At 42.2% G+C, this 14,141-nt stretch overlaps 1 protein-coding gene across 1 annotated transcript in view; it reads left to right on the plus strand.

Moving 5' to 3' along the window:
* The window catches only part of LOC143927151 (uncharacterized), an 88,292-nt gene that overhangs the window by 48,265 nt on the left and 25,886 nt on the right, over window positions 1–14,141 (plus strand). Inside the window, exons 2-3 of the mRNA XM_077451100.1 lie at window positions 2,706–2,790; window positions 9,216–9,248. Coding sequence (XP_077307226.1) covers window positions 2,706–2,790; window positions 9,216–9,248 — 118 coding nt within the window. The remainder of the gene's footprint in view (window positions 1–2,705; window positions 2,791–9,215; window positions 9,249–14,141) is intronic.

A 14,141-nucleotide genomic window follows, 5' to 3' on the forward strand; every position in this document is an offset into this window, starting at 1 on the left:
CCAATTGACTCAAGTCCAGTCGAAAAAATCCGTTCATCTGTATTCTGCTCCGACGGATGAAAACCGAGGCTAGGGCAGCTATTGGCTACTGGCTATGAACTTCCTTATTCTAGTCCGGTTGTACGTCATCACGTTCAAATCCATCGGACTTTGGTGTGATTGTGTGCAGCCAAATCCGTTCATTTGGAAAGTCCATTGGAACTCCGCTGAAAAGTCAGTCGGGAAGACCGGACCTAGTCTGCCGGAAAGTCCGGTTGTGTGTACGCAGCATAATAGGTTTTCTTCTATGATTGTCCTGTATGTGGCTCCATCCATCTTCCCATCAACTCTGACCAGATTCCCTGTCCTTGCTGAAGAAAAGCATCCCCACAACATGATGCTGCCACCACCATGTTTCACAGTGGGGATGGTGTGTTGAGAGTGATGTGCAGTGTTAGTTTTCCCCCCACACATAGTGTTTTGTTTTTAGTCCACAAAGTTCCATTTCGGTCTCATCTGACCAGATCACCTTCTTCCTCATGTTTGCTGTGTCCCCCACATGGCTTCTCAAAAACTGCAAACGGAACTTTTTATGACTTTCTTTCACCAATGTCTTTCTTCTTGTCACTCTTCCATAAAGGGCAGATTTGTGGAGAGACGACTAATAGTTGTCCTGTGGACAGATTCTCCCACCTGAGCTGTGGATCTCTGCAGCTCCTCCAGAGTTACCATGGACCTCTTGGCTCTTCTCTGATGAATGCTCTCCTTGCCCTGCCGGTCAGTTTAGGTTGACGGCCATGTCTTGGTAGGTTTGCAGTTGTGCCATACTCTATCCATTTTCCGATGATGGATTGAACAGAGCTCCGTGAGATGTTCAAAGCTTGGGATTTTTTTTTTTTATATAACCTAATCCTGCTTTATACTTCTCCAAAACTTTTTCCCTGACCTGTCTGGTGTGTTCCTTGGTCTTCATGATGCTGTTTGTTCACTAAGGTTCTCCAACAAACCTCTGAGGTCTTCACAGAACAGCTGTATTTATACTGGGATTAAAATTACACACAGGTGGACTCTATTTACTAATTAGGTGACTTCTGAAGGCAATTGGTCCAACTAGATTTTAGTTAGGGGTATCAGAGTAAAGGGGGCTGAATACAAATACACATCACACTTTTCACCTATTTATTTGTAAGAATTTGGAAAACCATTTATCATTTTCATTCCACTTCACAATTATGTGCCACTTTGTGTTGGTCCATCACATAAAATCCCAATAAAATACATTTACGTTTCTGGTTGTAACATGACAAAAATGTGGAAAATTTCAAGGGGTGTGAATACTTTTTTCAAGGCACTGTAGAAACCCTCAAGGAACCCATGGCAACTTCTGGGGGAACCATAGGGTTCCACTGAAGCCTGGTTGGGAAACTTGTCCAGACTGTACTATGTGAGAAATATTTATAAGCTACAATTTCTACATATTCTTTTAAATTGGTTGTGAACCCTCCCCCACAACTTTGTCCCATGTAAATCAGCATAAAAATCCCTAATGAACACTGCTTGTAGGTATCTCCTTACTTGCTTAGTATTGTTGTAATCCTTTATGTTCTTTAGAATAAAGTCACTGAGCATGCCCAGATCTCCCCTGATTTACGGCACACTCTCTATGTGCTTATCTATCCGTTATCAGGACTTCCTACGGCACACACCACTGATATCCCAGGAGGCTGCATAATCACTCAGAGCTTCCTCCTACACACCATGTGACCATGTGACATGACATGCAGTGTAAACTTGGCCATTACTGCAGTCTAGCTGATAAGACTGACACAGGCAAACATTAGACAATCAGCACAAGTAAATACTATGAAATAAAAACAAGTCTACTATGAACAGGGAAGTGGGGTTGCCATAGAAACAATGGATTGAGAAGGAGGCTTGGTTAACAGTACAGGAAGTGCTCAATGTAAGGGCGGAAATACACTCCACTGTGGACTCAGAAAACAATAAGATTGTGCTGCCTAACCCCTGTAAACAAGTTTTTAAAAAGTTTCTTTAAACAGTAAGTAATATGCGATTTGGGCTGGATTACAGTGGCTATAGTTTGATAATTACTGATTATAATGGACTAAATAAAAAGAAGCATCAGTGTGGGAGAGTTTACTTCCTCTTTAATACCTCTGTTTATACCTCTATTACTGAACTGAGATAATACACAGCAGAGCACAATTTTTATTTTCTTGTCGTTGGCAGTTTTAGTATTTGTACTATATACTATAATTTTACAACTTAATAAAAATAATTGAATTAAACAAAAATTGCATTGTCTTTATTAGGGTGACGGTCACTATAGCCATATTTATTTATTTATTTATTTTTTTACTATAAATGTTTCTCCACACCAGCAACACATACTTGAAACACAGATAGTAAGGCTGGCTTCACACTATTGCGTATTGGATACGGATTCCCCGCGTCCAATTCGCAATAGCAGGAGGTCTTCATCGGCTCTCTATGGAGCCGGTTCACATATCTCCGCTGCAAATTTTGGTCCATTTCAGGTCTGAATTCAGCAATAAATCCAGACTGAAATCTGACCCAAACTCCCTGCTGGGAGCCACATGCGAAGATAGCATGAACCCGGCCTAAAGCCTCATGGAAATGTCAGGTGGAAACATTCTTTTCTTGAAGATCAGGATGTTTTATATCTATATTTTATTTTCCGGCAGGATTCTATGAGCTGTGTCGGGGTGAGAAGAGGTCTCAGCGGGAACAGTAGAATGGCAGGGGGGTTCCGCCTTCTGCTCTTCACAGGTAAGAAATCAGGTTGTGTGATCTTCTAATGATCCTTAGATTGTAATTTCCATATCGATTCATTGACCATTCTTTGTTGTTCTGTCATCTACAGCAGGGCACTCCAAACTTTATGAACAAAGGGCCAGTTTACGGTCCTTCAGACTTTGAGGGGGCCAGACTTTGGTCAGTGGGAATATTGCCCCATTGTTGGTATTAGGGGAAGAAATCATTCCCCATCATTAGTGTTTTCCAGTAGGAATAGTGGCTCATTGTTGGCATCAGGGGAAGGAATAGTGTCCTGTTGTTGGGGTCAGTGATAGGAAGAGTGCCTTATTGTTGGTATCAGTAACAGGAATCATGCCCCATTGTTGGTGTAGAAGGAATAGTGCCTTGGGTGGGAGGAATAGTGTCCCAAGGGCCTGATGAAGGCAAGCACCCGGGCCACAGTTTGGAGACCACTGATCTACAGAATAGTCTAATTTATAAAGCACATTTGCTGCTCACTTTGAGACACAGGTTTGCTCCATCTAGTTACATTCTGCACCTTTCATCCAAAATATGGATTTCCTGTTCACTTTGAAATCTAAGTCTTAGGAGCATTCACTGTATTTATGATAAGGACAATGTTATATTTCCTTGCATCACCTGACTTTAAATATTGACTGTTTAAAAAAAAAAAAGGTATTGATGGTATTGATTAGTGTGAAAATAAGCTCTTTGTGGTACAGTTTATGGGTCTACAACACAAGGTTAGGTCAACAAACCAATGGCCTCAGTATATCAATATAACATCACCATGGACGTGTGGAATAGAACAGAACCAAGTAGGCGTGTTCCCAATCTTAAGAAATTGGATAGGTTCACCCTGGATGATACTAAGCTAAGCAGGGCAATAACTTCTCCGCAGGATGTGGAAACCTTGCAAGAAGATCTGAACAAATTAATGGGGTGGCAACTACATGGCAAATGATGTTTAATGTAGAAAAATGTAAAATAATAGCATTTGGGTGGCAAAAATATGAATGCAATCTATACACTGGGGGGAGAACCTCTGGGGGGATCTAGGATGGAAAAGGACCTGGGGGTCCTAGTAGATGACAGGCTCAGCAATGGCATGCAATGCCAAGCTGCTGCTAACAAAGCAAACAGAATATTGGCATTAAAAAGGGGATCAACTCCAGAGATAAAACGATAATTCTCCCGCTCTACAAGACTCTGGTCCGGCCGCACCTGGACTATGCTGTCCAGTTCTGGGCGCCAGTCCTCAGGAAGGATGAACTGGAAATGGAGCGACTACAAAGAAGGGCAACAAAGCTGATAACTAATATCCTCCAGACCCTTTATGAAGAAAGGTTGTGAGCACTGAACTTACTCTCTCTGGAGAAGAGACACTTGAGGGGATTCGATTTCAATTTATAAATACTGTACTGGTGACCCCACAATGAAGAGCCTCCTGGTTCTTCCTGCTCCTGTTCTGCTAACCAGGAATTGAACCTCTTCCACGCCTTGGTGTAAATGGCCCTGGTCACTGGCTTACGGAATTCTAAGAGTCTTGATGACCATTTCTGAAAAGCCTTGGGCCCTTAACAGCTGTTCCACAGATACCAGTCTGAGGGTTTCTATTTGAGGATGCCGGATAGGACCCTGTGTAACCAGATCCTCCCTCATCGGAAGATGAATCGGAGGATATATTGCCAACCTCTTTAGGACTGCAAACCAGGCCCTTCTTGACCAGAACGGGGCTATCAGAATGAGATCCGTTTCCTGGGTCTGGAATTTCTGGAGGACCGCCGCGACTAACCTTACTGGGGGGGGGGAAGGCATAGCACAGGTTGAAGTGCCATGCATTGGCGAAGGCATCTATCCCTTTGGCTTGATCCTGCGAGTGCAGGGTGAAGAACTGAGCAACCTTCTTGTTGTTTGAGGCAAAAAAATCCACTTCTGGTATGCCCCAGGTCCTCATAACCTGCTCGAACACTTCCTGGTTGAATGACCATTCGTCCTGTTTCACTACTGAAGACTGAGAAAATCTGCCAGCGAGTTCTGAGCCCCCTTTAAATTAACCGCTGATGGCGAAGCTAGGTTCGACTTGGGCCAAGCATAAATTTCTCCTGCTATGGTCTGCAATGCAGGGCTCCTGGTCCCCCCCTGCTTGTTTATATATGCAACAGCAGCCACATTGTCCAACCTTACTTGGAGATGCTGTCCCTTTATTCTTTCCCGAAAGGCTACTATCGCCCTCTGCACTGCCAGTAATTCCCTCTGATTTGAGGTCCGTCTGGCTTCCACCTGAGACCAGGATCCATGAGCCAGATCCTTTTCCAGGTGTGCGCCCCAGCCAAAAGAGCTGGCGTCTGTTGTCAGCACCAGAACTGTTCGTCTGAACCACCGCAGACCCTTGTCCAACTTGTGACTGGTTCTCCACCACCACAGTGTCCTTTTGACTCTGGTGGATATCCGCATAGGTTCATCTAAACCCTGCTGGCTGCCATCCCAGCACTGCAGAAGGAGAGTCTGCAACGGGTGCTGGTGGAACCTTGCCCAAGGGACTGCTGGAAAACAGAATGTCATTAACCCTATCATTCTCATGACATCTCTGACCTGGGCTTCCTAATTGGTCTGAAGCTTTGCTACTGCTAGACCTATCTTCTCTATCTTTTCTGATGGGAGGAAAACCTCCCTCTCACTGGAGGAGATTCTGTAACCCAGGTACAGTACTTCTTGGGTTGGGATCAGCTGGGACTTGTCCAGATTGATCAACCAACCAAGAGAACGCAGGAAATGTTACACCTCCTGTAGATTCTCTTCTAGCTGCTGGTAAGACTGGACGACAAACAGAAGATCGTCCAAATATGGGATCACTGTAATGGCCCTGACATGCAGTGGAGCTAGGGCTTCTGCCAGGACCTTTGTAAAAATCCTGGGAGAGGATGCTAGGCCAAAAGGAAGTGCCCCGAATTGGAAGTGGAGAATTTCCGAGTTCACCCTGACTGCCAGTCTGAGGAATTTCTGGAATTCCCGATGTATTGGCATATGCAAATATGCATCCCTGAGGTCGATCGTTGCCATATAGCAATCGGGAAACAGGAGGTTCGTTATCGTGAAGATAGACTCCATCCTGAAACGCTTGTACCGGATAAACCTGTTCAGGGGCCTGAGATTGAGAATCAACCTGAACTTGCCTGATGGCTTTCGAACTACGAACACATGGGAATATACCCCCGTCCGCATTCGGCATCTGGTACTTGGCTGATGACCTGTTGATCTAACAACTCCCCCAATAGTAAACTCAGAGCTTCTGCCTTCTCCCAGTCTGGGTAACTGGGTTACTAAGAAGGTAGGTGGGGGGATGGCATTGAACTCCCACTTGTAGCCATTTTCTATCATCTCTAATATAAACGGACTTGAAGTTGTGTTGGTCCATTGTGGGAGGAAATTCCCCAACCTTCTTCCCACCGGAACACAAGAGTTCCTGGGGCTTTGGGTGGGTTGAGGAGAATTAAATAGTATTCCTCCTCTGCCACGACCCTTGTGACCCGTCCAGTGTTTTTTTTTCGGCAGACCCTCTCTCTCCTGCTGGGTCTGTTGCCTAAACCCTCAAAAAAGATGTCTGCCCTCAGGCTTCTTCTTTTTCTCTGGAAAGGCTTTATTTTTGTCTTCGGTACGCTCCAGGGCCTCCTGGAGCCCAGGCCCAAAAAGGTGATCGCCTGAGAAAGGTAATCCACAAAGCCTGGGCTTTGATGCTGCATCTCCCGACCAGGCTTTCAACCATACAGCCCTTCTTGCAGCATTAACCAAAGCTGCAGACCTGGCCGCTAGCTTTACTGACTCAGCAGAAGCGTCTGCTAGGAACCCAATTGCTTTAAATAATAAAGGAAAGGATTTTAGCAGCTGTTGTCGAGACGTGCCTGCAGAAGTGTGAGACTGCAACCGAGTTAACCAGCATTCCATATTTCTAGCCACACAGGTGGCCGCAAGGGCCGGTTTGAGCGCAATAGAGGAGGCATCCCAAGCCCTCTTTAACAGCACATCACCCCTTTTGTCCATGGGGTCCTTAAGAGATCCCAGATCATTGAAGGCCAAATCATTCTTTTTGGAAACCTTCACTAGCGGCGCAACCAACTTAGGAAACTTGTTCCAAGGCTGGGCCGCGTCCTTCTCAAAGGGAAATCTACGTTTGAGACTGCCTGAAAAGAATGGTCTCCTCTCAGGGGGCTCCCACTCTAGCAAGATCGCTTCTACTAGAGATCTATGTACAGGGAAAACTCTGGATTATTGGGTAGACTCCCCCTGATACATGAGGTCATCCTTAGAAAGCTGTACCGACTCCTCTCTGATCTCTAGGGTGTCATATATTGCTTTTAATAAGCCCCCACATCGTCCAATGTAAATTTGTACCTGGACCCTCTGGAGCAATCTTCCTCTTCATCAGAAGCAGACCCTGAGTCTATTTGAGAAGAGGCAAGCGATCTGGGCTCCCCTTCCCTATCTTCCCCATCCTCCTGACTGGGTTCAGACAGGGAGGGCAAACTTGCCGCTCTAGATAAGGGCAGGAGAGGGACCCCGCATCCTATCCATCATTCCTCTAAATGATTTAAAGGTGGATGCAATTTAGTCTTTTACTGATGTAAGGATCTTATGACACTCTGTCATGGAGTCATCCTTAGTTAAATTATTGACACATTTGGGGCAAAGTGGTTTCTCCCAATTGGGACCAAGTTTTGTTCCACAAACGGCACACTTTCTCCTGGGGGGCTGTATCTGAGATCTGTCCTGTGCTTTACCCTGAAAGCAAAAGAAAAGACAGAAGACAAACCATGAGAGCCTATTCTCAACCCCCACCACCTCTGTGCTCAGGGGGAAGGAGAGAAGTGCCCCGCCCTTCACCTGTGGTTCCCCACCCAGGGAATGGCTTTGGTCACAAAGACCTTACCCCCTCCTAGAGTAAGCCATGGTCTGCCCTCACCACGCTTACCTGAGAGGTGCCAGAAGAACCGGAGTCGACCGCCTGAAATGCTGCAGTGCCCTCCATGGCTCCTTTGTCACAGCCTCTGCCTGATCTACACAGGCTCCAGACACGCAACAAGCCACACACGCTGCGCCTGGAGACCAGAACCTTGTCTCCTGGCACCCCCTGATGATGCGGTTCCACCGGAAGCTGCGTCACTTCCGTTCGTTGGAACGCAGATGCCCCTCCTCGGATGCATGTTCATTGCTATACCCAGAATGTTCTGCATGCCGTGTGGGACGCCATTCGTTTTTGGTCGCCGTTAGTTTCTGAAGGACAACGATCAGTTTGTACGCCGAAATGGAGGTAGAGGATCCGCCCCGCTCTTCAGGGGTCCAACTCTTCCCGAGTTAATAGGCAGCGGTGTACAAGCAGCCCTCTCTTCACTGCGTCTAGACAGAGGGGCGCTTTGGACAGAGGAGAAGGTACTTCAGAGGCTCCCCCAGGACAGTCCTGGAACATGGAGCTCTTCAGGTTCCTCACATGCTTCCTTCCCTCCCGGCAAGAAACACAAAAACTGAAGGGGAAGGCCTGGAGGCAGGGGCGGACTGACCATTGGGCCACTCGGGCACTGCCCGAGGGCCCAGTGCCATTAGGGGGCCCCATCAGGGTTGCCAGCCTCAGTAAAACCAGGGAAAATATGTAAAAATCTGTGTTTTTTTTACATCTGTCTCTGAAATGTCCCGTACCAACATCCTTTTGGTCTAAAAATCCAGAGATTATAGCTGCCCCACCTCTCCATTACCTTCTCAGCCAATAGAAACATGTCTGTGTATACTGTGTGATTGTATACTGTGTGTGTGTATATACTGTGTGGCCCCATAATGTCTGATTGTTTGGGGGCCCATAATCTCCTATTGCCCGGGGGCCCCATGAGTTGTCAGTCCACCCCTGCCTGGAGGACCACCTTTTAACCATTTGGGGGTATGTGTTTCCTGTCCCGGAGGGAGGAGCCCTATGTGTCAGAGGCTGTCCTGGAAGACGATAAAGGAAAATAGCCTGGTCCTAAAGGGGGGTAAATCTTACGGAGGTCATAGGATGAAATAAGAAATTCAACCTGCATACTCCCTATGGAGGTTCTAATCATTGGCACCAAATCTAAAGCCCTGGATTCCAGTTTCATGGGTTAAAGTGGTGGCAAATTCAGGGGAGTACTTACCTAATCCATATGAAAAATCTGCATTGTCATTTTTTATTTTATTTTTGTTTTGGATTATTAGAAAGAATACATTATGTGAATTTTATGTGTCATTTGTTCAAGTATAGTATCTATTTGTAGACACTGTGTGAAGAAAGTTCTAATGTTTCGCTGTTCGAATATGGTGGAAAAAGTCAACAATTTCAATTGGATACATTTACTTTTTCACGTGTCTGTATATGTTAAAGTTTATATGAGAATTTAATGAAATTATCAATTATTTGTGTTTTCATTCAGGGCTTATATTGGTTACAAACTGCCAGTCTACAGGTGAGTTATTGCTCAGTGCATTTGAAATGTATAAAAGGAAAAGTAAAAAAGGAAAAAATACTCACAAGCCAATTACATACAACTTTCATACTCAGGATGTCCAAGAAATTCAAACAAATAGTTGATAGAAATACCATTATGATAAAGAAAAAACATATAATATAATATTATATATATATATATATATATATATATATATATATATATATATATACATGCATCTAACCCTAAGAACATTATTAGCAGAGAAGTATAGGAAAATAGGACATACACTATATTACCAAAAGTATTGGGACACCTGCCTTTACGCACACATGAACTTTAACCATTTTCAGCCCCGACCCATTTTGCTGGCTTAAGACCAGACGACTTTTTGCGATTCGGCACTGCGTCGCTTTAACTGAGAAAATTGCGCGGCCGTGCGACGTGGCTCCCAAACAAAATTGACGTCCTTTTTTTCCCCCCACAAATAGAGCTTTATTTCTTTTGGTGGTATTTGATCACCTCTGCGTTTTTTATTTTTTTGCGCTATAACCAAAAATAGAACGACAATTTTGAAAGAAAAAAACGCATTATTTTTTACTTTTGTTATAATAAATATCCCCCAAAAATATATATAAAACAAAATTTTTGTAAATAGTGATGATATGCTGTAACCTCTGGCAACCAATCGCTGCCTGATCTGATACAGTAAACTAATTTTAAGTCTAGCTGCTATTTATTGTTATTTATTGTATGTCTCGGAGAAGGTGGAGAAATTGAAATTGCATGGGGGAGGGGGGCCCCAAGAAAATTTTTTGTCCTGGGTCCAATCAATATTAACCACTTACAGACCGGACCATTTTGCTGGCCAAAGACCAGACCACTTTTTGTGATTCGGCACTGCGTCGCTTTAACTGACAATTGCGCGGTCGTGTGACGTGACTCCCAAACAAAATTGACGTCCTTTTTTTCCCACAAATAGAGCTTTCTTTTGGTGGTATTTGATCACCTCTGCGGTTTTTATTTTTTGCGCTATAAACAAAAATAGAGCGACAATTTTGAAAAAAATGCATTATTTTTTTTTTTTTGTTATAATAAATATCCCCCAAAAATATATAAAAAAACATTTTTTTCCCTCAGTTTAGGCCGATACGTATTCTTCTACATATTTTTGATTTAAAAAAATCACAATAAGCGATTATTGATTGGTTTGCGCAAAAGTTATAGCGTTTACAAAATAGGGATAGTTTTATAGCATTTTTATTAATAATTTTTTATTATTTATTTTTTTACTAGTAATGGCGGTGATCATCGATTTTTATTGTGACTGCGACATTGTGGCGGACCCACCGGACATTTTTGACACATTTTTGGGACCATTGTAATTTATACAGTAATCACTGCTATATAAATGCAGTGATTCCTGTGTAAATGACACTGGCAGTGAAGGGGTTAACCAGTGGGTGGCAGTGTAGGGGTTAAGTGTTGCTAGGGGTGTGTTACTAACTGTGGGGGGATTGAGCTTTCATTTAGTGAACACTGATCTCTGCTCCAATCACATGGAGCAGAGATCAGTGTCACTAGTTGCTAGGCAGAATGGAGAAATGCTGTTTACACGGCATTTCCTCCATTCAGCCGTCTGGTGAGACGATTGCGGGGATGCCCGTGGCGATCGAGTCCGCGGGTCCTGCGACCGGACTCACGGGTATCCCGACCAGCGCGGGAGCGCGCCGCCGGCGGCGCGCTCCCGATGGCAGGGCGGCATTGAAGATTGGACGTACCTGTACGCCAATATGCCTGCCTGTGCCCTGGTTCAGGTCCACCTAAAACACTGACAGGCGGACCTGAACTGATCGGTTGTGTGAAAGAGGACTCAGGAGGAGCTAGAGGAGCGAGAGAGTCTTTTTACATCATTTTAACAAGGTGCATGTCACATGTTGGCAACGTAACATGCTAACATGACCTGTGTGCAAATCTCATTAAAAAAATATATAAAGGTGAACCAGCGTAAAAAAAAAATCTCGTCAAGTTTAGCGGTGCGCCCGTTCAACCCACGCAATTGCATTTGCGTGGATTGACATTTACTAAGATCGTGGCCACGCAGTGAGCGAACGCATTTGAACGAGCGCAAGAGCCGCTTGCGCATGCGCAGTGCTTACATTGATCGCACGCAGTTCTAAAACGTACTTGCGGGCACAGCAGGCTTGCTCAGGAAAAAGTTACTTTCTCATTCTATTTTGGGCATATTTGTTACTTGGGCAGTTGTTACTAAACCTCCTCACATCGCCCCATAATATTGGCACCTCCATCTTCTGTTAACATTGAGTTGAACATTATCAAAAGGTGTGTACTAATGCGCTAACAAAGCAATCTGTGCTGACTGTGAGGTGTGTACAAATAGATAAATAAAGTGCTAAGTGGAAATGAACAAGCAGCTAAACGTCTAAAGTGTTACCAACACCCACAACAACTGTGTATAAAAAGTGAAGCAGCGCTAATTAAACCAATGTAGTAAACGGGTGAATAAATATCTGACCGATTATGAACAAGGGATATATACGTATCCATAAACAGTGTAAATTCAAAGAAATATTAATGATAATCCCACAACAGGTAATCTAAAAGAATATATATTAAAACGCAATAAATCCTGATGATGTGAAAAAAAATTATAATAATTTCAATTGAAATAAAGTGCAATGTAGATAGATAAATATAGATAGATAGATATAGATAGATATAGATAGATAGATAGATAGATAGATAGATAGATAGATAGAGATAGATAGATAGATAGATAGATAGATAGATAGATAGATAGATAGATAGATAGATAGATAGATAGATAGATAGATAGATAGATAGAGATAGATAGATAGATAGATAGATAGATAGATAGATAGATAGATAGATAGATAGATAGAGATAGATAGATAGATAGATAGATAGATAGATAGATAGATAGATAGATAGATAGATAGATAAATATAGATAGATATAGATAGAGTTAGATACATAGATAGAGTTAGATAGATAGATAGATATAGATAGATAGATAGATAGATAGATAGATAGATAGATAGATAGATAGATAGATAGATAGATAGATAGATATAGATAGATAGATAGATAGATAGATAGATAGATAGATAGATAGATAGATAGATATATAGATATAGATAGATAGATAGATAGATAGATAGATAGATAGATAGATAGATAGATAGATATATAGATATATAGATATAGATAGATATAGATAGATAGATAGATAGATAGATAGATAGATAGATAGATAGATAGATAGATAGATAGATAGATAGATAGATAGATATATAGATATATAGATATAGATAGATAGATAGATAGATAGATAGATAGATAGATAGATAGATAGATAGATAGATAGATATAGATAGATATAGATAGATAGATAGATAGATAGATAGATAGATAGATAGATAGATAGATAGATAGATATAGATAGATATAGATAGATAGATAGAGTTAGATAGATATAGATAGATAGATAGATAGATAGATAAATAGATAGATAGATAGAGTTAGATAGATAGTTATAGATAGATAGAGTTAGATAGATAGATATATATATATATATATAACTCTATCTATCTAACTCTATCTATCTATATCTATCTATCTATCTATCTATATCTATATATCTACCTATCTAATTCTATCTATCTATCTATATCTATCTATATTTATCTATATATATATATATATATATATATATATATATATATATATATATATATGCTCCATGTGATTGGAGCAGAGATCAGTGTTCACTAAAAGAAAGCCCAACCCCCCCACAGTTAGTAACACACCTCTAGGAACACATAACCCCCTACACTGCCACCCATTGGTTAACCCCTTCACTGCCAGTGTAAACGCTATAACTTTTGCGCAAACCAATCAATAATCGCTAATTGCGATTTTTTTTTACCAAAAATATGTAGAAGAATACGTATCGGCCTAAACTGAGGGAAAAAACCGCAGGGGTGATCAAATACCCCCAAAAGAAAGCTCTATTTGTGGGAAAAAAAGGACGGCAATTTTGTTTGGGAGCCACGCCGCACGACCGCGCAATTGTCAGTTAAAGCGATGCAGTGCCGAATCACAAAAAGTGGTCTGGTCAGGAAGGGGGCAATTTTCTAGCACTGATTGCTGTATAAATGACAATGGTCCCAAAAATGTGTCAAAAGTGTCCAATGTGTCCGCCACAATGTCGCAGTCCTGATAAAATAAAATAAAAACGCAGATCGCCGCTATCATTAGTGAAAAAAAGAAAAATAATATTAATTATATATATATATATATATATATATATATATATATATATAGATATATAATAAAATTTCAATGTGTAAGGAATCTGGTAAAATCAGAGTGACACTAGAGGGGTGATACAATGGCAATCTTTTTAAAAACAACATAAAATATGAAGATAAAAACGCCTTACATGTAATTGCAGCTCTAACAACAACTGTAATGCCGCGTACTCACGATCGGAATTTTGGGCGGAAGAAGCTCTGATGGTTTTCCCAACGGAATTCCGACGGGATTTGGCTCAAGCTGTCTTGCATACACACAGTCACACCAAATCCCGACCGCCAAGAACGCGGTGACGTACAACACGCACGACGGGACTAGAAAAAGGAAGTTTAATACCCAGTAGCCAATAGCTTCCATCTCCTAGTTGAATCTGAGCATGCGTGAGTTTTTGCGCATCACAATTACATACACACGATCGGAATATCCGATAGAAAGTTTTTCAGTCAGGAAAATTGAGAACATGCCGTCAATTTTTGGCTGGTGGAAATTCTGACAACTAAATTCCGATGGAGCGTACACACAGTCACATTTTCCGATGAAAAGCTCTCAACG

Source organism: Lithobates pipiens, unplaced genomic scaffold (genome assembly GCF_037356315.1).
Source record: "Lithobates pipiens isolate NorthernLeopardFrog02 unplaced genomic scaffold, aLitPip1_a1.2 Scaffold_23, whole genome shotgun sequence".
Taxonomy (NCBI): Eukaryota; Metazoa; Chordata; class Amphibia; order Anura; family Ranidae; genus Lithobates; species Lithobates pipiens.